Source organism: Melanostigma gelatinosum (assembly GCF_949748355.1).
Source record: "Melanostigma gelatinosum genome assembly, chromosome: 14".
Taxonomy (NCBI): Eukaryota; Metazoa; Chordata; class Actinopteri; order Perciformes; family Zoarcidae; genus Melanostigma; species Melanostigma gelatinosum.
In genome coordinates, this window is record NC_136647.1 from 13,069,047 (window position 1) to 13,095,698 (window position 26,652).

The 26,652-nt window shown below is 40.2% G+C and overlaps 1 protein-coding gene across 2 annotated transcripts; it reads right to left on the bottom strand.

Annotated features, from left to right (window-relative positions):
• Positions 1-572: 572 nt before the first annotated feature.
• On the bottom strand, positions 573-8,983 carry adrb2b (adrenoceptor beta 2, surface b). Of its 2 annotated transcripts, none has more exons than XM_079284202.1 (4): positions 8,836-8,983; positions 5,877-6,039; positions 5,445-5,736; positions 573-4,499 (listed from the first exon to the last, which is right to left on the bottom strand). In XM_079284202.1, exons 2-4 carry the CDS (start codon positions 6,034-6,036, stop codon positions 3,455-3,457), a joined length of 1,497 nt encoding a protein of 498 aa, XP_079140328.1. In that variant the 5' UTR covers positions 6,037-6,039; positions 8,836-8,983; the 3' UTR covers positions 573-3,454. The 2 variants fall into 2 exon arrangements, with proteins under 2 accessions (XP_079140328.1, XP_079140327.1); XM_079284201.1 differs by lacking the exon at positions 8,836-8,983 and adding an exon at positions 7,189-7,270.
• Between the last annotated feature and the right edge of the window lie 17,669 nt (positions 8,984-26,652).

Below are 26,652 nucleotides of genomic sequence, written 5' to 3' on the forward strand. Positions count from 1 at the left end.
TTTCTTCATCTTAATTGAATGCACAAAATGTGACAACACAGTGAACTTAAATTAGGTTAAAGCTTAAGGGGGTAGTGTTGTAAACAGATACTCAGAAAGAGAAAAGATGCTACTTGCTATTTATATCCATGTGTTCAAATCTGCCTGATAGGGTTAACCAAACGTTAGAACATTATCACTGAGGTTCAGTTTATATTAAATTAATAATATGAATACATTTTCATCAAAAATGGTTGCTTAAATGAAATGCTAAGAATGAACTCTTTCATGTAATCAAACCATCTTTTTTCACAAGATCCTCCGCAAAGCCAAGGTCAGAGCCATGCGACTTGAGCCGAAACTTGCAGCACAAATTAAAAGGGTAACGTAGCACCAGATGAAAATGTTGCTCTCATGGACCTCCAGTAGTTGACTCATCCTGATGCAGCCGTGTTGCCGTTTATTCCGCATACGTCAGTGAAAGTATTTGGTGCTAGGTTAAAAAAGACACAATCCACAACACTTGCAAATGCTCAGAAGACAACGCCTTTGCATGTTTTAATACTAAAAACAAACACAAGAAAGACAGGACACTGATAGACACAGCTAAGGACACACGACAAAAAAAACATGCATATTAGGTACATCAACCTTTACATATTTAATTAGGAACTTGTTCCATGGAAACAGGTCACAGACAGACACACGTATAGGCGACGCAGAGAGCTTTCCCATCAAACTGTAAGGTTGTGTGTGTGTGTGAATTAAGGCAGTATAGCTGATTGTATTTCCTCTTCAGCAGCTGATACTGCAGCTGCTGTGACCGCCTGCACCTGTCACTGTACGTCATTCCTCAAACACACACACACACACACACACACACACACACACACACACACACACACACACACACACACACACACACACACACACACACACACACACACACACACACACACACACACACACACACTTTGACTTGAATGCAAACAGACAGGTTGAGTCTTTCATGAATAACTTGGATGACTGAATAAGCACAAAAGGCTTCTGTCCCATGGCTTAAGTTAAAAAGGTTGAAGTTGCAGCACGACGAGAATCCCATTTCCTGGTCTCATTTTTCTTGTTGCCAAAGAGCCTTTTGATGATTTATTTCACCCAAAACTACCAGAGTTATTGTAATTTATCATATTCCTGATGGAAATTGGATAAAATGAGATTCTATTTTTGGATGAACGCTCTGCTTTGTCAACAGCATGCTTGTGGTCACACTGTTTTTCTGTGCAATGCAGTAGTGGCACTGTTTAAAGGAAGGACTAGATGAGCATCCAGTCTAAAAAAACTGTGTTTCCAAATAATTTGTAACTGAAGAAAATAAGAATTTCATTGACATCAAATCACAAAGTCAGCTGGTCGTTTGGCCCAAATAACCTCGATTCCCGAGTTTGAATGACAGCTGTGACACATATCAAGCTCATGTTAACCTTATTTATCTCTCTGTTTCTGGAGGCTTGCCTCTTGAGCTCGCCCACATACCTGAGCAACGGATTCGAACAATACAAAGTCAAAACTTCATTATTTTACTCACAAAAACATCGAACAGCTTACGAATGAATATTTGCAGAGATGAGAAGACAGTCTGACGGAGGTAGAAAATAGAATCCACCCCTCTGGTTAAAAGCTAAACACCTGACAACTTTCAGTTTGTCGCAGTAATTCAAGACAAATATACAGTAAACGTCAAATCTTTTTTTTTGAGTGTAGACTCGTGCTTTAGTGCTGCTTAAACTCCACATGTATTAATTAACACACAATACAATATTAAAACAACACTTTTGTTCTTTTTCTGAGAACTAGATACGTTATTGAAGTTGATATTTAAAAATAAATATTTTCCAACAGTTAGTTAGTCTCACACACATTACAGTTCAATAACAATATTCAATAGTAAAGTACACAAAACATACAGACAGACACACACATGTGGAGATCATATTCACTTCACACACATGACAGTTATTGACCCTCAATAACTTGTTCAGGTGTAATTTTACACACAACACACACACACACACACACACACACACACACACATTGAATAATTATAGATACAAATAAAAGCAGGATTGGGGAGATTATTTTCACAATGGGTATAATGTAATATGATTCTGGGTCTATAGATAAACTGTATGCGGGCTACTTTGTCATCATCACTTAGAATTTGGAAAATAAAGATACAGAAACCGAATCCAAACACTTATTGACTACATTGAACACATCCTGCTACATGAACGTCATCTCTGACAGATAATGTTCAGATCTAAAATCTGATAGGATCAACGCAACGAGTGGGTATATTTGGAGAGGAGGAAGGAAAAATATTTCCAGCTAATATGCGATGAAAGAAAGTGAACACCAAGAGAGGACGTTATGGTCGTTTGTCTGATACACAAAAATACACCAGTAAATGATCTTGGACCAGCTGTGATGTTTGTCAGGCAGGAATGAAAAGCTAAAATCTGAGGAGGTTCTGATAAGTGAGCCTCAAATGAAATCTTTCATTTCAAATAAGACTTGTTAGCTACAGGGCAAACTAAATGTATTTTCTATATGCTTCATGGGATTTGGCTGGTTGTGCCAGACCCTTAAGGCTATTAGCACTGCAAATGTGGTGAGTTTGTGTAGAAAATGATCAGTTGTTCTTGAGCAATACACTGCTGCAACAACTATGGCGCCCACCGTAGATGTTGTTCAATGCAGTCTGAATCTTTTACCATTGGCGGCAAGCAGCTGGTGCTGCAACATCTTTGCGAAATGAAGGCTTTCATTGTCGTTGTGAGGAGCCTGACAGTGTGCAAGAGGAATTTGAACCAGCAACCTTCCTGCCAGTGACTCATTTTTCGACACTTCTAATCAACGGCAAAGAATTTCATCTTTGGCAGCTTTTAATAAAGGATTATTTGGGAATTCCATTATGGAGCAGTCGTTCACATGTAACAGCAGAATTGTCCTTAAATATTTGACTTCTATATTTGTCCTGTAATTCAGTGGTAGGCAATTAAATGGCTGTCAATTAAAACATATAAACTGCGGGTGAACGAAATAATAGACATCTTCCAATAATAGCCACATTGTACCAATGTGGTGAAGCTCGTAATGTTTAGTTTTACTTCGCTAATGCAGTTGTCATTATTTTTGAGGCTGTACTTTTTGTATACTTTTGCATTGTGTACAGTCTTTTTGTACCTCAATAAGTTGTGTTACGATGTCTTGGAAATTCACTTTAAGGGTTTAAGTCAAACCTTTCCAAATGCTTACTGATACTGCTGAACATAGTTTACTTGTGCAGCTGTTATTAGGAATGCTACAGCAGCAAAGAAGGACAGCGATGTGAAATTTGAAGTTTTTCGAGCACCATCATATTGATGCGCACGGCACGACTAAGCACACACAGTGTAAAGTCGAATGTCTTAATCGGTCATGCAATAGAAGCCAGGTTATCCTCACAGCTCCCATTAGCAGAACTGTTAGCCGGCCAGTTCGTCAGGGAACCAGGAGCTACTTCTAAAACCTGCTCACGGCAAGAAGCCGGAGGAGCCAGAGTCAGTGAGCTGTCCTGGATAGAGCTCTCCAAACTGCCCTTCCACCCTGACCTCTGCTGAACGTCCAGCCCCCTGACACCATTCAGGTCTGAGTTCCCATAGGTCCTACCTGGAGGCTTGGGGTAACAACCTCTGTCCCTGCACCATCCCCATCCCCTCCTCCCTCCCCCGCGCCCCCATTTGCTCCTCAAACAGAGTACCTCCTGGAAAGCGTGCCTGAAGTCGGGGCTGCGGCAGTAGATGAGTGGGTTGAAGGCCGAGTTGGAGTATCCTAGCCAGTTGAGGAGTCTGAAGAGCAGCTTGATGTCCCCCAAGTTGAGGAAGGTCACGAGGATGTTTAGGATGAAGAAGGGTAGCCAACACAACGTGAAGGTTCCCATGATGATCCCCAGAGTTTTCACAGCCTTGTGCTCCTTCAGACAGAACTTAAGACGCTTTGCGGCAGAGTGTCTTCCGTCCCCTTTTTCTGGCCTTGCTCTGCTCTCGCCAGACTTTTCCACCGCAGCATCGTCTATCCCTCCTGTTTTCTGCATGTTCAGTCTGTCCTCTCCTGCTTCTTCTCCCTCCTCAGTTCCTGCCAGTCTATTCATTGCTGGACTATCATCGGGATAAGTCAGCTGTGCAGTATAATGCAAGTTATAAAAGTGCCTCTCCCTCCCTCTGATCTTCTCCAGCTGTTTCTGAGCCTCCTGGAAGACACGGGTATACAGGACAATCATCACCACCAGCGGAATGTAGAAGGACACGATTGAGGAGGACACCGCGTACGCCACATTGGTGTTGAAATCACAGCAGTACTCATCGTTCAAGCACTGGCGAGCTTTCGTATCATTTGACACCCACAACTTCAGATGGATGGGCAGGAAGGAGATGAGGGAGGCCACTGCCCAAACCCCAAGGACCACTGCAAAGGCCCGACGCCTGGTCAGCGGAAGGAGACAAGAGAGTTAACATATTGTACAATATTACAAACGTGTGAGTGAAAACAGACAGGTGAGATAATTTGATTGAACAAAATGTTGGCTGTCCAAAGGTGTAATAAAGGTGCTCGAAAAGCAACATGATAGACTCAGTTTGTTAACTAACAAACCGTCTCTTATGGCCACATCCTAAATTTGATTGTAGTTAATGTGGCACTTTGTGTTCAGATTTTCCGGGATGTTGCACCTCTGGCCACACCCCGAAAAAGGATGTCACAACGGGTTTTGGACGGAAGATGAAAACACCTGCTGTGATAATACTGGTTGGCGTGTGACTCGATGTACAACATGCTGGAAAGCTTGAACATGTAGAGAGTCAACGCCTCCTCATACAAAGGTTTGTGTGGTATTCTACGAAAAGTGCAAATTTTTTTGTGCCCAGAAAAACGTGTACATTTCCAATCGTTTCAAAATAAACTTCCTTTTCCACAGAAAACAACATAGTTAGTTTTAGGCAACACAACTACTTGGTTAAGTTTAGTAAAAGATCGTGTTCCGGTTTTTAAAAAAATACGGAAGTGGCGTTACTGAACTACGGAAATTACGTGACCAATAAATTAACGTTTACTTCTCGTTTCGCACGTGGCACAAACAGCGGTCTCCTGGGTGAAAGACCTATGTTTGTTTGACCCCTCCCACTCACTCTCGTCTGGATTTCTGCAGTCTTTATACTTCCGTGTTCATGATTACATGGATTACATATGCATTGATTTTGTGGGATACGTACGAAATAATTACAGCGCATTCATTTTTAGGTATAGTTATGAAAGCTGCATGAGCACAGCTTGAGAGAGAGGTGCAACATTCTTCATTTCTACTTCAACCCCCCCCCCCCCCCCCCCACACACACACACACACACAGACAGAATAAAAGTCTTGGTCATACCTGGTGAGTAGCGTCGGGTAGCGAAGCGGTGAGGTGATGGCGAGGTAGCGGTCCACAGCAATCACACACAGGGTTTCGATGCTGGCCGTCACAAACAGCACGTCAGCTGCTGTCCAGAATTCGCACATGAAGTTTCCAAACTGCCAGGTTCCCAGCAGGATGTAGCTGGAGCCAAAGGGGACCACAACCAAACCCATGATCAGGTCGGCAACAGCCAGCGAGGCGATGAAGAAGTTGGTGACTGTCTGGAGCCGCTGGAACCGCACGATGGCAGTAATCACGAGCACGTTACCTGGTCAGAAGAAAATTGATTCAGAGTATTTTAACGTTTGGGGAAAAAAAGTTTTAAACATAAATATATATTTTAGTCTTAATAAAATTCAACCAGCAAACCATCAACCAACTGAAAGGATTAAATGCTCTGTAACTTACCAAATACTATGGCCAGAACCAGAATACCCATTGCAACACCCAGCAGCACCAGCTCTGCATCGCTGTACTCCGAAGATCTCGCCAACCGATCAGACACCAGGGAGGAGTTGCTGTTCTGTGATTGGTTAGCCGGTGCTGGGAAAGCGCTCTCAAGTTCCATGATCTACAGCCAGAACACACAGCTTTGTTCATCATGGATTAAGACAGCGCAAGTGTTGTAGTTTCCAGCTCAGGTTTCAAGTCTTCTTTTACATCAGCGATTTGCATGCTTCTGCTTGGGGTTTGTTGCTTCTCAGAGAAAGTGTGTGATGTCATATGGATCTAAACAGAGTCACACTATTTGTATATCAAGAGATAATTCTTTCAGCTGAAGAACCTTCCAAACTGCATCCAAATTGGAGCAGTATTGTCAGATGAAAAATGAGTTCATGTCCCATGCCGTGACAGGTGACCTATCCTGACTGGAACTACTTGAGGTCAATGCCTAACCTTCGCCAATCGTCTCTGCCTCGACCAGCTTCACAGGGCGGCGGGTCTTGTCAAGAAATGCAGTGGGATTCATATACAACGGGAGTGAGCGAGGAGGGATGGCATGCAGAGAGGTTCCTGTTTACGCTGGACTTCTAATGCTGCGTTCACACCGGTCGCGTTTATTTTTTATGAGGTGTTTGCAAAAGAGCAGTTGCAGCAACATTGGCAGAACAAGACCAGGCAGTGCATGAAATGTCTTATTGCACCTTCTGGCTCTGGGTGAGTTTGACATATTGCAGTGGGTAGAATACACATATATATATATATATATATATATATATATATATATATATATATATATATATATATACACACACAATTTGTTATGTGGAATGCCGCAGCACAAAGCAACTTGCCTGGCTAAACTGGATCACAATGCATATTTTTCTCATAATTGTGCATAATTGTTTTAATAGTAATATTACACAATGTGCATATAAAATAAGACATTAGGTGAAATATTTAACTTTTATTCATACAGGGTAGGTTAGCTGTGCATGAAGGCTCTTTTACAGCAATGTCCCCATTGACAGCAGACACCAGGTGATTCGTGTGTACCACTCTGACCGTTCATCTTGATGGTCGGGGTATACTGTATCCCCCCGAGTTACGTAAGCAAAGGTTTCAGATCATAAGTCATCATAGCTGCTTGTCATCTAAGCTGCATTCTACCTGTTTGTTCCAGGTGGCTGTGTATTTATTTTCATGTTGCTCTTATGAGAGGGTTTATGTTTTTTAATACTCCGACTTGGTCAACTGGATATTCCGTGTGTATGCTCACCTGGATCTGTATGGGCGTTGGCTTTATTCCAAAACAATCCAACCACTCACGACACATGCTGATGCCAGCTGTGAAGGGATGCCTTGATTCACAACTGTTTAGTTCTTCATGGTCAATGAGCAAAGTGTTGAATTCTCAGATTTTTCTCAAAAAGCCAGGGTGGAGCATGACAAGATTATTTCCATTTTATTTCACAAGTGGAATAAATTGCTGCTCCTTTTTTTTGTCATCCTTCCTTAACTGCCTCAACACATTTTCATATAACATAGAGGTGCCAGTGTGTGGTGCCAGTGATGGATCTGTTGGAAAGTTGACTGCAGACTCATTTTAAAAATCAATCTTTCATTACGGATGCTTAAGGCCGTTTCAATTGTAATGAATGAGGCACAGCCCGGTCTGCCCCTGACGGATGCTAATGCCCGCGCTCAATCCAATACTAGCTTATTTATAACCAAAGCAACGACTTTTTTATTCATGTTTGTAAAATGTTAACTGCATTTGTTGCTTTCTTCGTGAAGCTTGAAGATTACCCTGTGATCCTTTCACACTGATGACCCTTTAATGGTGCCTTGTGACTGTTCACTGCCCCCATTGAACAGATCAATAATCTGGGCAGCTACCTGACTAATACATAGTCAAGCTTATAAAAAAGGCTTTGCTCACTCTGCAGGGCTCACTCTGCTCTACCCTCTGCCTCAGCTGTTTCAACAGCTACACCCACACACACACGCACACACACACCCGCGCACAAAGAAACTTGTCCAGCTCTCTGAGGTATAATCAAACACAAAAGATTTACCGTCACATAAATATCCCAATATTTAGGCAGACATAGCTTGGTAGTGGTGATTGTACTGAGCACTTAAACACACAAAAAATGCACACAACAGTACAAACACGAGGGCACAAGCACAAACACCAAGAAATACACAGAACATCCAGCCTTCGCAGTGCTTAGTAGGACTGATGTCTTTGTACACTGTGTGAAAAGCACACAGGCTCCAACATCTGAGCCATAAAACACGCTGTCCTGATAAAATAAACAACATATGTTAATGATGAAAGCCAGTTTGGAGTTACTGAATCTGAGAAACTAACAAAAGAAACTAAAGATATCTGACTCGTTTTTTAGCTAAATTAGGTTTGGTCAATAAATCAGTTAATCAGAGGTCTTGTTTTTGTGGCAGGGGTTATGGTTTAACCCTAATCTAAATTAATCTAACCATAATATATATATATATATATATATATATATATATATATATATATATATATATATATATATATATTGTCTGATAATTCAGATTCATTTATATGTATCGTATGAAAAACTGCAAATTTGACATAAGACCTCAGGTATAACCTAGCTCAACATATTGATAAAAGTGTGAAAATCTGTTCCTTTTACAGTGATAAAATTATATAAAATGTTTTAGTAACTCCAGAAAAACCTATTGATTTTTTGCATGGCATTGATCTGATCCCTCACCAGTGGAATCATTTAATAATTCTGGAATGTCCAAACCAGTAAACACTAAAATTGTTTTTTTAAATAGCTGTGGTGTCATGACGAGTAGATGTTTTAATAAACATAAGCATGCATATATGTACAAACACCAGACTTAACGTTGCAGTTAGTTTTCCTACCTCCAGCCTCCGTCCTGCGCTTTACAATCCAGTGATTTGATCATCCAAACGCCTTTAAATCCACAACACAAAGTATCATCGTAATGCGTTTGTCAGGAGCTTCTGGTCTCGCTCTCTGCTGCTGAGTTGTGTCACACACACACACACACACACACACACACACACACACACTGCCCCGCTCTCTCTTTCCTGTACATGTATAAACACACTCCTTCAGCCCTCGACCACACTTGCCCTTTTGAAGCAGCTGAGTCCGTCTCCTATTTTTATAAGCGAGCCCTCATGACATCACAGCAAGACAGTAGCCTATCAGAGGACAAGGAATGGCTTTTAGTGTATGTTAGTGCATGTCTGCAGCGGACTGACAGCACTCTGGGTTTTTTTTAACTTTTAATTTATTCAGGGAAGGTTTTCTGAGGTCGTTTTCAGCACCACCCTACTTTACAGTCACACATTAGAGCTGCAGTACAAAACCACAGCCTTCAGTTTTTGGCTGCTGGGTGGTTGTACTGCTGCAGTTGAAAACACAACCACAATCTTCAACCTGAATGCTTTTGCAAATATCCCCCTGGGGATGAATAGTCGATATCTATCTATCTATCTTTATACTGTATTCTCATATGCTTCATTATATCTTATTGCATTAAAAGGACACTGTTGCAAGTACAGTTGCAGTTAACTATAACACCTTTGGGTTGGGTCGAGGTTGTAGTTGTGGTACATTGAAACAATATAGGAACACAGTACACACAATACTTCCTCTTGCATGCTGAATCGAGGTCAGAGGACACTGCAAGAAAACAATACGTTCAGTAATACGAGTTCTGCTAAGCTCAGACAACGGAACATCTGCTCACCAACCTACCCGCAGTTTACACTGAAGCTCAAATTGAATTAACTGACTAAACTGAATCATGCTCTATAGAGTATTCAAACCAGTATTTAAGTATAATTATTGTACGTTATATTTTTAGCTGAGCTAAATCTTTTCATGCGTCATTGAACACACTTGTTGGCTTTGTGCGGATGATAAACTGGAGCAGTTTAGCGGCATCTAAACAACCCATCACAATGCATTCATTCGGGCTGCATGCCGAATCAATACTCATCTGTATTGATGACGTGAAGCATGTTTGTTTGAGCTCAACACAAGTTCACAAAAGGAGACCGAGCACAACTTAATGAAAGTGATGTTAGAGATTAGTCACAGAATATTTCCACAGGACACCGTCTGCCATTTATAGTGATGCATCATCATTTTTTACACTTTGCCAAACGTCCGACTGAACTGCTTCAGTGAGTATTCATTTTGAGAAAGACAGCAGCCTTAAATGAAACCGGACACACTTTAACCACAGTCAGAGCTTCTATATTTCTTTCAAGATGTATTTACTCTTCATAACGTATTTTGCAGCAAGTCTGTCAAGAGGCCCAGAGCAACATCCACGTGGCCAAAAGGACGGATTAGAGACAACGCTCTATGTGACCATTTGAACACCGTGATTCGTCTTCAATGTCTCGGCACTCGACCAGCCGGCCGATCTGCTGGCATTCCTCTGGCTGGGAAGAGTCACTCCGCTTGTGCAAGCTGCCGACATCCTGCTGAGCATGCAAGCGGTTCATTCAAAGGGCTTCACATTCGCAGATGAAACCACATGGAGACAGAAAAACCAAAGTGGTGGCATGACTGCTGAGATAATACCATCAAAATGACTTATGCAGCTTGAGCCAACCTACACAGTTGTACATACCAAATGTTGATGCCTTAGAAGAAAGAAAATATCAACAATAAGCTACTGTCCAATCTTGCAGTATACTACAGCATTTATTTTCTTTCGACTCAGAGTCCGCCCATAACTCATCGGAGTAAAATCACGTTGCATCGAGTCCCACTAACTTACTTAGCACACAGTCAACTTAAAGAACTTTAAAAATAGGTGTTAAATATCATGGATCTGTGATTATATCAAAGATAGGAGGTGGAATAAGAGGAAGAATTGGAGAAAGCAAATATTGACCAGACTGACTCCTCCGTCCTGCTCCTGTGTTTTACTTAAGGTCATTCAGATGCAATCAAAGTTAGCGTTACCCAGTTATGTCATTTTGTGTTGAATTGAGGTTTTGACCGATTTGTTGACGTGACTTGGTGTTCACTTGGTGTGACTTCTCCAGTTATTTTTTATTTTTTTGTTGTTTGTTCTGTTTGTCTCTGCCTTGTAAAGCGGCTTTGGGTATCTAGAAAAGCGCTATAGAAAATTGATTTATTATTAATTAAGGGTGGGGCAGACGATCGCGAGAGGAACGGACTGGGGCAGAGACTGGGGCTCCGGGGAGCCGGACTGGGAAGACTCTCAGAGACGGGGATCCGGGGAACAGGACTCGGCTGGTGACCCAGTGGGGTCAGCAACTGCTGATCGCTGGCGTTTGGCAGCGGGGTCAGGAACCGGGGGGGCAGGAGTCGGCCGGACCGCCGACAGGACACAGGACTCAGGACTCAGGCTTTAGCTGTGGCTCGGAAGCTGCCAAATCCAGGGAGACACGGGAAATGGCGGGTTGGATAATTGTGGGTTTAATTGTAACGAAAAAGTATTCAACACAAAAAGGTGTGAATCACAAGTCCATGAAAATAAAACATCCAAAGAAACAGCTAACACGGCAAAGGGGAGCAGGCACGAAACGTACCGGGAGAAACCGGCAGGCAGACGACAGACGGACCAGGTTACACCAAAGACAAACGAACGCTGAGCCAAGGGACACACAGGGTTTAAATACACAGGGAAGGTGCAGGTAATTAGACACAACAGGTTTCAATTAGGGTGGGGCAGACGATCACGAGAGGAACAGACGGGCAGAACGTGAAGTGAAGCAGACTGAGGAGGTGCAGGTGATTGAACGCAGCAGTGTCTAATTAGGGGTAAGACAGACAAAGGCAGGAAATAAAGTGCAAGACACGTGGAACATCTCAATAAAACAGAATAAATAACTCAATCAAAACATAAATTGTGAAAAGTTATTTCAAGTAAAACGGTTTGTAGGATGTGTCATGTTGCTTTTCTCACCACACAGGGAGGGGAAACATGCTTACTATGCAAGCTGATGCCAATAAGAGCTGATGATGGCCCACTTCCATGCAAGGAATGAGGGACTGATACTCCTTGCTGATGTAACTTTTGTTTTTTGTTTTTAATGTCTACTATCACTATACACACATTTTTTTATTTTGATACCATTGTCCATGTTCTACAGATGTCTGCCACCCTGACGCTCCCAGCGAGTCCATGACTGATACTGCTGAGCAAGGCATGGAGTATATATGGAACATTTGTTTCTTTTTTCAAAAAAGATCTAATTATTTCTAAAAATAAGGTTATTCTCTCATGTTTAGTAGACACAGAAGTCATTATAATGAGACTTAGAATTATTATTTAATGAATCCAATGGGATTCCATATTAAGTGCAAATAATCTTAATTTTTTAACTTTTTAGGTGCTCAATTGGTCTCAACCCTGAGAGGGGGACAGATGCCAACCAGGGGAAGGTGGTGTCAAAGAATACAGAGAAGCTGGTCCTGAGAAAGGCAGCAGCTGTGAATCCCTTTGTAGTCGCCTTCATAAACAAAGTCCTGGACTGTGAGTGGGGCGTTAAGAAGACCACATCACATCCCCACACAGCACCTCACATAGGAGGAAGGAAGAGGAACAGCCCACACTGTAACCAGATGTTACTGTTGCCATTTTAAGGTAACAAGTCTCTAAAATGTTCTGTTCAATTCAGTATAGTTCCATCTAGTTGTCTCAATCGTGCAGTTCCAGATTTGCTCTTTCTCTTGCTTTCTATGGCATTAATGTTCATAACTCATGTAAAATGGACACAATTATTATATATATGTAATACAGTAGGTACACTGTATTACAGTTGAATGCTGGAAGCTGTAGCTGCCAGTAGTTTACTGTAATTTAACAGGGACATTTATTACAGCGTACATTCGATGTTGTCTCTCTGTCTTCGCATGAGAAAAGAAACACATTGCAGTCAGTGTGGCCATATCCTCCTGTCGCCCCAACACATTCCTCTCCCCACCTCTTCCTGTCCTTGCCCGATACCTTCCTCTTTTTCACCCTCCACATCCTCCTCTCCCTGCAACACCTTGACTCCTAAAGTATCCATCCCTTTATGCTTCCTATGGAGAACCCATTCTGGTCTATAGTTTGCTGTCTCAAAGTCGCTCCTTGTCAGCTGTTCTTTCTGCTCTCACCTGTCCTCAGCTCTCACCTGTCCTCAGCTCTCCATCATCCAAATGTGGTGTTCATGACTTTGTATGTAAAACGTTTTACAGAGATGTGACATACATCTTTCTTTTGTTGTTTTTTTTTATTTTGCTACACAGAGTCCATTTAGATTTTGATCAGTATAATGGAGAAATGTTTTTTTAATGAGCGTATATCTATACGTTGCAAATACTGCAAAACATTCGGTGACAATGTCTCAGGGTTAGAATTCCTCAGTCCAACTGAACATAATCCTTTTTTTTTTGGTTTTGTTTTTTTGCTCTATGCTACAACCACACAATCACACAATATTTTTTTGGAGAAGGCAATATTGTTTTTTGCTGTTGCTGACCTGGGAACAGTGTTTCTACACTTAAGAATGACTTCAGTTATTCGAAGGGATCAAAAGCCACGCGCCACAATTTTTCCCAGCCAAGTGTTTGATCAGTCAAGGAAAATTACTGAGCAATGACAGTGAAGGGAAAGAGATGAAGATGTTGAGTTGAGCTTTTGGCGTGCCAGTGTGAATCGGTCTCAAGGTCCTTTTGGTGAGTTTCCTCTTCTAATCCTCTCTGTTACTTTCCACTGAATCCGATATCCAGTAAAAATCGGCTTCAGAAATGACAGGCCGCCTGCCTCTGTATTGAGTGGCTTCCTCAAGTGGTGGGATCTATAATGCAGCTATATGCATGTGAATCATGTGGCTGAAATGTACTTATAAGCCTTTTTCAGCTGTGGTAATACAGCACACATTTCGTCACTTTAGATGCTATCGTTACCAGGACATGTTGCAGAGCAGAACCAATTGTCTGTAAAACCACATTAGTTTACACAATTTACACAATTTACAATTTACACAATTTGATTGAAAGCATGTGAAGCAGCAGTGAACGTCCATGAGGAAAACTGAAACATTACCAGCCTCATCTTTTTTGGTACTACTTATTTGTTTTGCTAAAAAAAGGTCCGGTCTGTACAGTATATCCTGTATGTGCACCTGGACCAAATAGACCAAACCGTACTGCTTCCTGCTGCTATAATAACCTACACCACCTAGTCCAGATTTGTGCACCTTATCTTTCCTGCACCAAGATCCGACAACGGCTGCACGGACGACAGTGTTCTGGGATTTAGGAAAATTACCACCACCATGACTAAAATAACTTCAAAGTCGATTCACGCTCATCAAATTTTGTTGCAAAATTGACTAGCATCAGAGTTTAATGGTACTTTTCTTTCACTCTACCAAAAAGATATACATGTTGCAAACGTTTTTTTATCAGACGCCAAAAAGGTAGCTAAAGAAAGAGTTTGAATACTGAATGGAGACTATGATGTTGTAATGTGACCAGTGGCGGCTGGCCAATAGAGGGCAATGGGGCATGGCCCCACCTTGAGCGACACAAAAAAAATTAAATAATAATTATAATAATCATAAATTGTACAAATTGTCAATATTTGTGTTTTTGAACTATGGAATGTACCCAGTAATATGTGTAAAATACGATATCTGCGCAAAATATATGCTTTTCCTGCTCGTCCTCTCTGCCTGTGTGCTCGTCTGCTCGCTGTCTGTGTGCACGACACTCTGAGAACGCGCAGCTAGGGGGGCAAAATCGGTTTTGCCCAAAAGAGACGGGTCTATGAAGCAGTTTAGCCAATTGCTGATTCAAGATATAAATGAGTGACATACAATTTAGCCAATCAGCGCCCTCAAATAGATTCACGTTCTCGTCAGGAGAAGTCTCTACGCGCGAGCGCTAGCGCTAGCGCTACTCCTCCAGGTCTCGTTTGAGAGGAGAACGTTGGCGGAGATTCTGCAGCCAAAGAGCTGATATCAGATCAGCCTGACCTCACAATCAGACAGCAGACTCGTGGGAAAGGGAAGCAGTACGAAGCTTCTCTACTGTACACCAGACAGGTTTGGCAAGATGACGTCATGCTAATAACTTAGTTCACTTTTTAAAACAATGGGGACAGATCCAGCATGGACAGTTAGGGGGATGAGGAGGTAAGGAAACATGAGAACACCAGGGTAGGGAGTGAGGGATGAGGAGGTAAGGAAACATGAGAACACCAGGACACACATGAGAACTCTGTCAAGCTACATATTAGACAAAGTGAACATCTTTTCTTCTACATAGTTGTCCTCAGTCTCATCTGCTTAACTTGGTCATGGAGGCATCAACATGTAATAGAGATGTTAAATTAACAGTGAAAACTCATCATAGCTTCATTTAACATCAGTATTCATAATTACACTTCATGTTTACTTCTCCTGATCTTTACCTCCTATAACAAGGTCCATAGGGGCATCTCAATAAATAAACATGTTATATTATATTATATAAGTGTTATTTACTGCTTTTTTGTGTTGGAATAAATGTTAAATATTTAACTGCAAAGTAATAATGCGTGTTTGATACTGAATTTTCTTTGCATTAAATCATACTGGGATGTTTGCTGAAATTTATAGGATGGCCCTACCTTGACAATTTTCCACCAGCCGCCACTGAATGTGACGTACTGTGTGATGTACTGTGGAGGAGCTGTCTTCAGCCATTAATCAGGCTTTGCTTCGTACTGTAGCACATAAAAGGGAATATGAGTGGAATGGTTCTGGAAGACATCAAAACACAAAATACCTCATGCAATATATATTTTGTCACTATCTCCTGCTCAGTCTCACTCCTCAAATACCATGTCTATGTACTTACAGCCCCAGCGTAACTTCTGCCTGGCTGAGACAACTGTTTTGACAGATGTGATGATTGAAAGCGTCAACCAAGGTGGCGAAAAACATTCATCATAGCGGGAGAATTAGACACTGACCCTTATTTGGATCACAGTTGCTGTGACTTTTTAAGTTGTTATGTCCGCCAGGAGAATCGGTCATGTGTGTGTGTATGTGTGCATACGTGAGAGTATGCACCTCTGTGTCTGTCCACGGCTACGCTTGCATTCTGCTGCAGCAAACTGCGAATTATCTTTCGGTGGCCAGTTATGGCTATGCTCAAAGACCTCTCATGGTTGGTTACTCAAAACACATTTTACTGTCTGTTTTATACAGCCATTGAGAGCCTGCTGACTCCTCACTCTCCAGGGGGCGGTTAAGAGAAGTGAATGCACAGCTGTGATAATAGTGATAACCCAGCTGTGGTCGTTGCAGCCACACCTGCACTGTAAAATATAACATGTTGTTTCAACTTAAAAATATGAGTTAAAGGGCTTCCTTAAAATTCTAAGTTCAGTGAACAAATAGAATTTGTTCTTTGAACATAACCAAATGTCATCTTGATTAAATATCCCTTGTTGTGTAAACCTGTGCCTTAGTTCGGTTAATTTGGATTTTTTAATTGATTGAACTGCTTAGGGTAGTTGTTTGGACTTGCAAATGTATTTCAACTGAATTAAAAAGGTATGTTCATTTTAAGTAAATGTATCAATTTATTGAACTTAACAAAAAGTTCTACAATAACCTATAATACATGGCAGTAAGAGAGAAACATAACCAATTTACATCCAACCAGTTTATTGGTGTACATTTTGTTAACAGTCAACATTTCTTAACCTCCAACATAAAATAAAAAGCAAACCCATCAGCATGGCCATGGCGCTTGGTAGGTCCTTCAGGTCAGACAGGATGACTGCTTCCTCAAGGACCACTGGCACGTCGATGATGTCTTCTCCTTCTTTCACCATCACAATGCCAACTTTCATCCTACCAGTCCATACCGCCTCGTTGTCTGTGGCCTTGGATTGAATCTCCTATTTAAAGTAGAATTTGCTCATAAAATAAATCTTTTCTGTAATTTCTATTTATTCTAGTTGACAAAGACTTAAATGTCTCCAACATTTATTTATGTTATTATACGTATACATTTATAAAATAAAAGAGGAATACTGTTGACTTTACCACTGTTGTTATTTTTGTGAGTTTTTTCAGAATAAAGTAATCATGCCAGACTTTTCAAAAGAAATAGAGCACTGAATGCAATGACATGGCTCGATGTTTAATCATTTTTGGATGTCAGAGCTCTTTGGCATGAGGCATAAGCTAGAGTAGCACAGTTGGTCACTCGCTTACAATTCCACTTGACCTACTCAACTAATTCCAACAACCTCTGATCTATTCCCACTCCATACAGTGACCAGTTTTAGTGTGGTGTTCACAGACATTTGTCGGTTTCCTGGGTTCATTTAGTCTCTTCTCTGGGGGTCCTTACATGTCCCTTACCACTGGTGTGCCTACCATAAACCTTTCAACACTATAAGATCTCTGGTCTTTCACCCGAAAGAATGTGTATGACAAAAAATGCAAAAGCTGTGGGGAACACTACAGCAGAGAAATGGCAAAGACCCTAGAGAAGAGACTGGAAAACCAGTCAGCATCGTGTGGGAAGTGGTCCAAGTCATGGACCACGAGACAGTTGAGGGCCACAGAAAGATCAAGCATGACATTCACATCCAACACCACAGGCCATATTTGAACTAAGACTGGGTTACCATTTCACAATTATGACCACCTATTATCACCTGACTTAAGTGCCATAGATAGTTTATGGAATGACAACTAAACTAATTATATAATTGAATCCACCAAACATAAAAATAAAATTCCATAATAGGGAGTTGAGTTTCAACAATCTGTTATAACATCTCACAATTTTGTAGTTAATTCTATATATTTCACTTATTTCATAATGTTATATTTAATATTGATCACTTTGGGAGTCCATAGAATGGGATCGTGGTATTTTTTTTAAATCTAACAATTAACTATATTTGCAGAGATGTATCAAAACCAGACAGCAATTGGAATGTCTTATCAATCAAGACTAATCTTTATCTGCAACTGTGCAGAAATACCGTGTATACAATACGATTTCAATTAAATTATTGTTTTACTTTTTCGAGGTTGTAACGTTTTGTAACTGATTGTAACGTAATTTAACTTCACTGGCCCGTTGTAACTTTGTGCTGACTCTTAATGTTGGTCCCTGCGATGGCATAGCTCATACATTACATATATAAACTTATACATCACTTATATATATATATATATATATAATATATATAACTAGTATATATAACTAACTAGTAATTTCGTGTTTCACGACAACTTCAATAATCTTTTGTCATACTGACAGAATAAAATGCTAAAATAACAAACAAGTAAAATCACTTTTTATAGTGTGCTGAAGTCTGCGAAGTCTGAGTACACCTCTCTACACAAGTGTTCCTTTCATAAATAAAAAATGACATACACCAAATGTGTGGTGTTTGTGTGTGTGTGTTGAAATGAAAGATCTACCTCATGGATGAGGCATGTGAGCCAGTCAGCACCTTTGCCTTCCTTCCCTCCTCTCTCTGTCATCATCGTACCTTCCACTCTTCCTGTGTTTCCATCACTCACCATCTCTCCTTTTCTCTCCTCCCTCATCGCTCTCTCCTCTTTCATCTCCTCTCCCGTAGCGTTCATAATTCCCCCTCCACCGCCTCTCTCATGACTGTATCTCTGCTTCCTTTCTTTGGTTGTCTCCCACTTGGGTAGCTCCTGTACTCTGCAGCTCATCTTTCATACTTATTTTCCTAGTTCACCTGGCACTATTACCCTCTTCCTTTTCCCCCACTTGTGTCATTTGTCATCCCCTTTGAAACACCATTTCCAAACAATCCTCAGCAGTTTTCACCTCTTCAAGATCAGCAGATGCATCAAGTGTTCTTGAATTACACCAATGAGCATCTCAACGGCTTTGGATGTGGATGTTTTACACAAAGTGCTGCATTTTTTCTGACTAGAAACCTAGAGTCAGATTCAACATATAGTTTTCTGAAGACAGTTTAGGCTCAAGTGTAAGCATGCAACACTTGCATTAATTCTTCTCAGTCAAAGGATCGTTTAAAACAGAGAAAACAAATATAAAACAGAGAAATTAAGCAAATCCTCTGACTTGACTTAAAAGAGAAATGAATGGTTGATTACATTTTTGTCTGTCGACGATTTAATGAATCAACCATTTGTTGATTGTTGACATCTTTTTTTTTATTGTTTCTTAAAAGATTGACAGGTGTTCCTTTACGGTAAAACCTGGGTCATAGTATTTGCTTTCATAGGTTCAGTGCTGTAAAGCTGATGTGCTTCAACCTCGTTTATGTAACAGTGCATTACTTTTACCTTGGAAATCGAGGAAAAAGAGCAGGAAATTAATATCTGAGTTGAATGCTTTCCAGTACAACAAGTCACAAAACTTAATAGGGTTTGCTCCAGCCAGGTTAACTGTTATTAGCCAGTTATTAACAATGCATTACGCCGGCATTTTGCACACAGACCTATAGCAACACCTCAACAGCTAGAAGTTGAATAGAACATTTCCGAGGCAGAAATCTGATGGTGTTTTTTGGAGCCATGTGACAGTATTTGGACAAAGGGTTTGAAATGGAGAACAGCGAGACCCGGCAGAGCCAGGTACAGTTAGCATAGCCAATGCTAAGTTACAGCTAAAGATAGTGCTATCTAGCTAGCCTAGTTAGCAAGATCCCTAAATAATTGTCTTTACACTGTGACTGTAAAAACATGCTAAAAACTAAATGTATTAACTTGAAAAAATGAACAGCCGACTTATTAGAGTGTCTTTTCGTGAGTAGGATTCCTCTTGGTTTCACCACACTATTCTGAGTTGTGAGAAATACAGCTCTCAACTGTCGTGAGTTGAATTCATTTGTCTATTTATTTGCACATAAAGGATGTGTGTAATTCTTATACTGTTATCTCAGTCAACGATGACTGAGATTATTTTATGTCTTCCAATGTGAAAGGTGGCACCATTGGTATGGGGGAATAACACACAACATGTGCTTCAGCTGAATGATGGTTGAGATAATCCCCATCTGTTATGATGATGAACACACACTAAGAGAAAGCCCTGAGATGATTTTACCATGATGTTTTGTGGGAGAGAAGAAAATCCTAAAGCATGCATCGCCATGCAATGTATTTTGAGGCAAGGTATTGATAAATCATCTATCTGAAGATCTGTGGACATAAAGTGTGTTTTATCTTTCATTTGGAGAAAAGAGCATGACCATGTTTTGATTAATCAGCCATACTTTAACCTACCGTTATAAATCTTATGTTTTTGTGGAGGGTACTGTGACATTTGACCTCAAGATTCTGAACAATAAATCGTACAGGTTACAAAGGTAGAAGGTTAATGTATTGTCATTGTGCAACAGGGTTGGGCAACCAAATGCAGTTGGTAGTCCCATTTCGCTAACAAAAACACACATACCGGTATATCCTAATTTAGGAGTCTCACAGCCTGAGGACCCTGAAAATAAAATAGTCCACTTATGACCCCTTAATCATGGGAGGGGGACGTTGATCAGTGATAATACTCAGACATCCAAGCACACAATGACAGTGACCTCACCTTCAACTTGTAACATTCCTGACTGACAAAGACACACACACATGTACCAGGACCTTTGCCACTTAAACCAGGACAGAATTATCGTCTGCAAATGGGAGGAGAGTCTCCTCAATGTGATTGTATGTGGAGTACATACTTGTTTCTCCACATTGTGATAAACACACACTGGCAATATCCAGTCTTTAAGGACTTTACACTCAGGGGTGTGATGATTAAACGACACAAAACACTTTTTCAATAAGGTTGACGAGGCTAGAACTACATTGACCCGATTGACCCAGAGCAGCGTCTGGCAGTCTGAGGTAAATTGTTGTGAAGCGTAAGCTCTACTGTGAGTCGTTTTATTGAGTTTCCTTTCAGCAAAATGCTCTGAGTAAAGTTCTGTCTGGTAAACAGTTACACACTGAACTATATATGTCTAGGGCTTTTATTGTGAAAGGTAACGGAAAGAGTGGATCTGGTAAGTACTGCCTTTGTTAAGGTTAAAACAAATAATTAAGTTTGCCTTTACTGTGAAGATTTGCAAAGCATTTGTACCGCATGCTGTGAAACAAAAGACTGCTGCATCTTCTCTCATACTTTTGGTCCTCAGGCTTTTATCAATAAATGTTTTCCAGATATGCAGCTTCAGCCAAAACAGGGATGGATGATACACTTGATCTGCATCATTTCTCACAACACATTTGCCCTCTGGTTAGGACCTTAATGGACCTTAATTGTTTGAATATGCCTCTTTTCTCTTTGTCTCAAATGCTTATTGCTGACATCTATTTTAACCTAGAAGAGTGATGAATAAATTAATAAATGAACGCATGTTTAGTCATCAATTTAATAAAGTTGTTCTGATTTATAATTTCATGTCAACAATGGCTAAACTGCCAACGTGTAATGTGAAAGGAGTCCGTTACATTGACAACAACAAACAACACAAAATGATCCCCTGACTTTGCAGTTCCCCTCAGCTCTAAGGATGTTTTTGTGTTTTTTAACTAATTATTTAAATTTTCTGGCCTGAGATTTTACTGTTGTTTTTGTGAGGAGACAGATATTTCCCTCTCGATCTCACTGCTAAGGTATTTACAGGCTGGTGTTGTGCCACATTTCCTATAAAGCTTGTTACTTCCTGTCCAAGAGGATGTGACCACTTATTCCCCTCTCAGGCACCACACCATGAGAGTTTGTTTCATCTTCTTTCATCCGTCCCTCCACCCACCAACAAGCTCTGATACTGGATGTGCAAACGCTATAATTTACCTGTTTGCACTGGAACAGCAGCGCCCTCATCACGAGAGTGCCATACTGTATTTATGCGACTCTGCTACTTTATTATAACATCTTACCTGGTAGTGCACAATATAAAAAACGCGTGCCAAGTGGAGGCTCCCAGCCTGATATTACACTCGGCTATGAACATCTCAAACTTAATGTGCAAATGATTTACTGATATTGATGTTTCACTAAATTCTCGACTCACATTTGTTGTTCTTTTTTCACCGAAACAGAAGAACAGAATGTGGTTGATGCTACTTTTGTTCCTCAGTTCACGTGTGTGCACATAAACCATATTCACGAATCTCAACTTCCCCATCAGCTGCTTCTGGTCCGACTAGCAACAATGTCACTTCATCTTTCACAGACAACTGACATCTTCTGTATTTCCTCTTTTAGAACCTAATACTGTGCCACTGACTATCTAACGTAGTCACAGAAAAGATACCTGCACACCCCAAACTTGTGTTCACAAAACTGCAGTTGGACAGATTCTGTTCAGAAATGCACCACAATTTGACCATCTATTTTCATAAATGAAGATTTTGCAGCCAGTTTGCTCTTAAACGTGTGGCTTCTTGTGCAGCATGGCATTAGGAAGCGTGAGTGGTTTACCAGTGTTTGCAGGAAGTACGCTGCACATTGTTTTAATTCACAGGGACCTGAGCCAAGACGGACAGAGAGGTAACTGTATAAACATGCGTTTGTGTTGGAGGGCCTTTGTATCCAAGAGAGAATGTCAGTGTTCAAACTGGAATTATGTTTTTAAACAAAAAGAACACGTGTGACAAAGAAATCGATATGATGCTGGTTTGTTGTATTGAAAAGGGGGATATTGTTAAGACTGTATACATTTTATATAATTCTAATTGTCTACATGCATCACCGTAAATACTGACTGTTGAATTTAAATATTCCAATGGTTTGCAATTCTGGCTAAGGCACAACGTCATTCATTTCTAATGCCAGTGACACCACTACTTCACCCAGAATGCATCTCATGTATTTAGTTTTGTGTTCTATTTTGACACTTCAGTAATAGGACACAATAACATACCTGCACACCCTGCAGAGCAGCGCTTCCACTAATGTTGTCTTAACTTGTGCTGCCACCCTTTGGGGTGTCTTTGTAGCTCCAGATAATTGGCTCACCGTAGCCACTGTGGCTGCTGAACTGTGGTCTATTCAATCATTGTGAATATTTTATTCACCCGTCTACCTGTCTATAAATCTGGGATCAATCAGATATGAAACAAACACAGATTTAAATTGAAGTCCTAAGTTTGTCAATATGATAGATAGATAGATAGATAGATAGATAGATAGATAGATAGATAGATAGATAGATAGATAGATAGATAGATAGATAGATAGATAGATAGATAGATAGATAGATAGATAGATATGTACTTTATTCATCCCCAGGGGAAAATTTGTAAACATTATTGGAACATCACAGTATAAATTCAATTGTTGGTGCTTTTTTCCCCCTAAATTCTTTTTAGTTTATGTTAATATATTATCATATGATCATTAAAGGGACAAGCTATGAGATAAAAATACCATGACTAAAGTGGGCCACAGTCACGCCACCATTAACTGACTATTGAGAGCCGTTGACACATTGAAAATATACAGGAATATTACATGGATACCACATAGGACCGACAAAATACCAAATTACAAATGCGTCTCCACTCCAACAGACAGTCACCAGCAATTAAGCCCCCATATGGAGCCTGTTACATCCCCCACATGTGAATGTGATAAAAGGTGCTAATCACGGTGTTATGCACTGTGCTGCTCCATTAGACTCTGTGGGCCTCAGCGCCTGGTCCTATCCCTCCCTCGGGCTGTTGGCTGGTGAATCTGGAGACCTGCAGCCAATCACAGTTAAAAACACGGAGGAGCTGCACGTGAACGCCTCTTTTGCTGCCTACTTAAATCTAGAGTTTTTCTTTCTTTTTGTTGTTGTCAGGCCTTCGATTATAGCTCTTTTGTATGTTATTTTGCTTGTAAATTTAGCCAATGAATTTCCCGTCTTTAACCCTTGGTCCCTTAATAGGAAGCCCCACAGTAAAGAGCTGCCGTTTGCTTTTCTTCTGTTCTTTGCGTGGTTCGGGAGACAGGTTTGAGATGAGCGCTTAATGAATGCTTGTTGTCGGATTTCCTCTAGTTTGGCGTATTATGTTAGCAAAATAACATCAAATGTAAAATGTTATACTTAAGACAAGGTTTAGACATTCAGCGCGACGCCAATCATTATATAAATATAATATTATATAATAATTATAATTACATACATACACTTAAAAGGAGCAATTGAAAACCAGATTTTGACGAACTTCTGATGGATATTAAACTCTATTACAATTCTCTAGTCAGGAAAAATAGAAAAGCAACAAAAGACACAAAAGCAATATTTGAAACATATAAAATGTATTCAAGGATTCAAAGAATGATAACTAAAACACTCATGGTTTGTCAAAAGTATGAGTTTTACAGTCGGAATTGTGACATAATGAATCAAAATCAGGAAATGTACTAATACAGGACTGTGATGGCATCTTTCTTAAAATCCATTAAGCCATTTGATTTGGTATATCTAATATTTAGACATAATATCTTCTAAAATTGAATTGTCAGGAATCCCCTTTTTTGAGTCAGTTAATCACAGTCACTTTATTACATTGTCTATTGTTCCTGGTCCCATTATAAATATTCTTAATTGTAACAGAGGTTATTATTAATAATCTGTGAAAACCCGTTACTTTCCACGTCAGATAAGTGTTACTTATCTTTTTAGATTTTTTGTTTTTTATTATGTATTCATGCTAATATGTTCATGTTTGTTCAGTCAGCTACACGACAGCTACTTAAAATGATAGAAGTGCAAAGAGTTAAAATAAAGAAACAAAATCTGTGTGAAGCAGCATATATCCTCTGCTGTCACAGGCTGATGTTGTCTGTGACTTCCAGAGACCGCTGCAACACGGTTATTAATGTCGTGGGAGACTGCATTGGCGTGGCACTTGTTCACCAGCTGTTAAAAAACGATCAGGAAGACACAGAGGAGCAAGGACAGGAAATGGAAAGGTACGAGTCGTGATGGTCTCATGTTGCTTATCTTATTTTAACCCAGTTCATTTGCAGAAAGCATGAAGTCAATTCTTCAATCTGATGCAAAATGGTTATTCAAAGGAGGATTAAGGCTAGAAGCAGAGAGGAGCAGCACAAGGCAAGGCAAGTTTATTTGTACAGCACATTTCAACAACAAGGTAATTCAAAGTGCTTCACATAAAACTATTAAAAGCATCAAAACACGAGGCAAAAGAAAAGGAGATTTAAAAACAATTAAAAAACAGTGTAAGAAATTAAATGCAGTAGTAAAATGCAGAAATGCAGGAAATTGATTAATATATTAATTGAACGTGGTTCAATTAAAGGCAGCAGCAAACAGAAATATTCAAAATTTTTCTAATATTCAAAAAATATAATTTTGGATTAATGCCCCTGAGACTGATTGGTGCATTTTGGAGGCTCAATCATGCTATTCATCTTCTCTTCCTGCATTGGTATACTCATCTCTTCCGATAAAACTGTCCAGCCACTCTTCTAACCCGATTGTCCTTGCTACTCTTAGAACTTGGATTCAATTTCGTCTTCACTTTAAATTTCTAACAGCTTCTGCTCAGGGTCCGATTAGTAATCATCATCTATTCCCACCATCTGCAGTGGACAAAACCTTCTCGCAGTGGGGAAAAAGTGGACTGAAGTGTTTCAGGGATCTTTTTGACGATGACCACTTCTCTAGCTTCGACTCTCTTTGTAAGAGATGTGGCCTGGACTGTTCAAATGTCTTCAGATACTTTCAGGTCTGTCATTTTGTAGTGAAACACTTTCCGTCATACCCTGATCTCCCGTGCAAAACACTTTGGGAAAGCCTACTGGACACACATCCAACTCCGAAGGGACTGATCTCTGAAGTTTACAACCAGATCATAACTAGAATAGATACCTCTTCTGTAATCAAAACCAAATGGGAAAGTGAGTTGAACATGAACCTGACAGAGAATTGGTGGGTGGATGCACTGAATAGGGTGAATACATCTACGTCTTGTGCCAGACTTGGTCTCATTCAGTTTAAAGTGGTCCATAGGATGCAGTTTAGTCACAGCAAACTAGCTAAAATAATCCCAGGTCGCGACCCAGGATGTAACCGTTGTGATCATCCTCAAGCATATTTACTACACATGTTTTGGGCGTGTCCTAAACTTGAACACTTCTGGTACTATGTTTTTGATATTTTAACTGTAGTTTTAGGGATCAAGGTACAACCGTGCCCTCTTCTGGCAGTCTTTGGAATCCCAGCCAAATCCATCACAGTACTAAAGAGAAGGACATTATTGCCTTTACCTTGCTTGGAAATCTCCAAGTTCACCATCTCAGTCTGCCTGGCTTAAGGATGTGATGGTTTTTTTAAGTCTTGAAAAAATTAAATATGCACTTAGAGGATGTAATGACAATTTTGCTAAGAAATGGCAACCTTTCATTTCATATTTTCAGAATCTATTAGTGTTGCCTACCGAATGAGATATGTCTGGTAATTTGTACTGATTCATCTGGTCCTCTGTCCTTCCCTTATCTGTCTGATTAATTGCAATTTAACCTAACGACTGAACTATAGTTTTACAATACTGTACGTAACTTTACGTAAACAAATGTGAAGGCCTTGTCTCTGGGTGGGTTTGTGGGTGGGTGTTCTGATTTAAATAGCTCTTTGTTTTCTGTTTTGTTTTTTGCTTTTCTTTCTTGTTATTTTCTCCTTTACTGCTGTAAACTGAGTA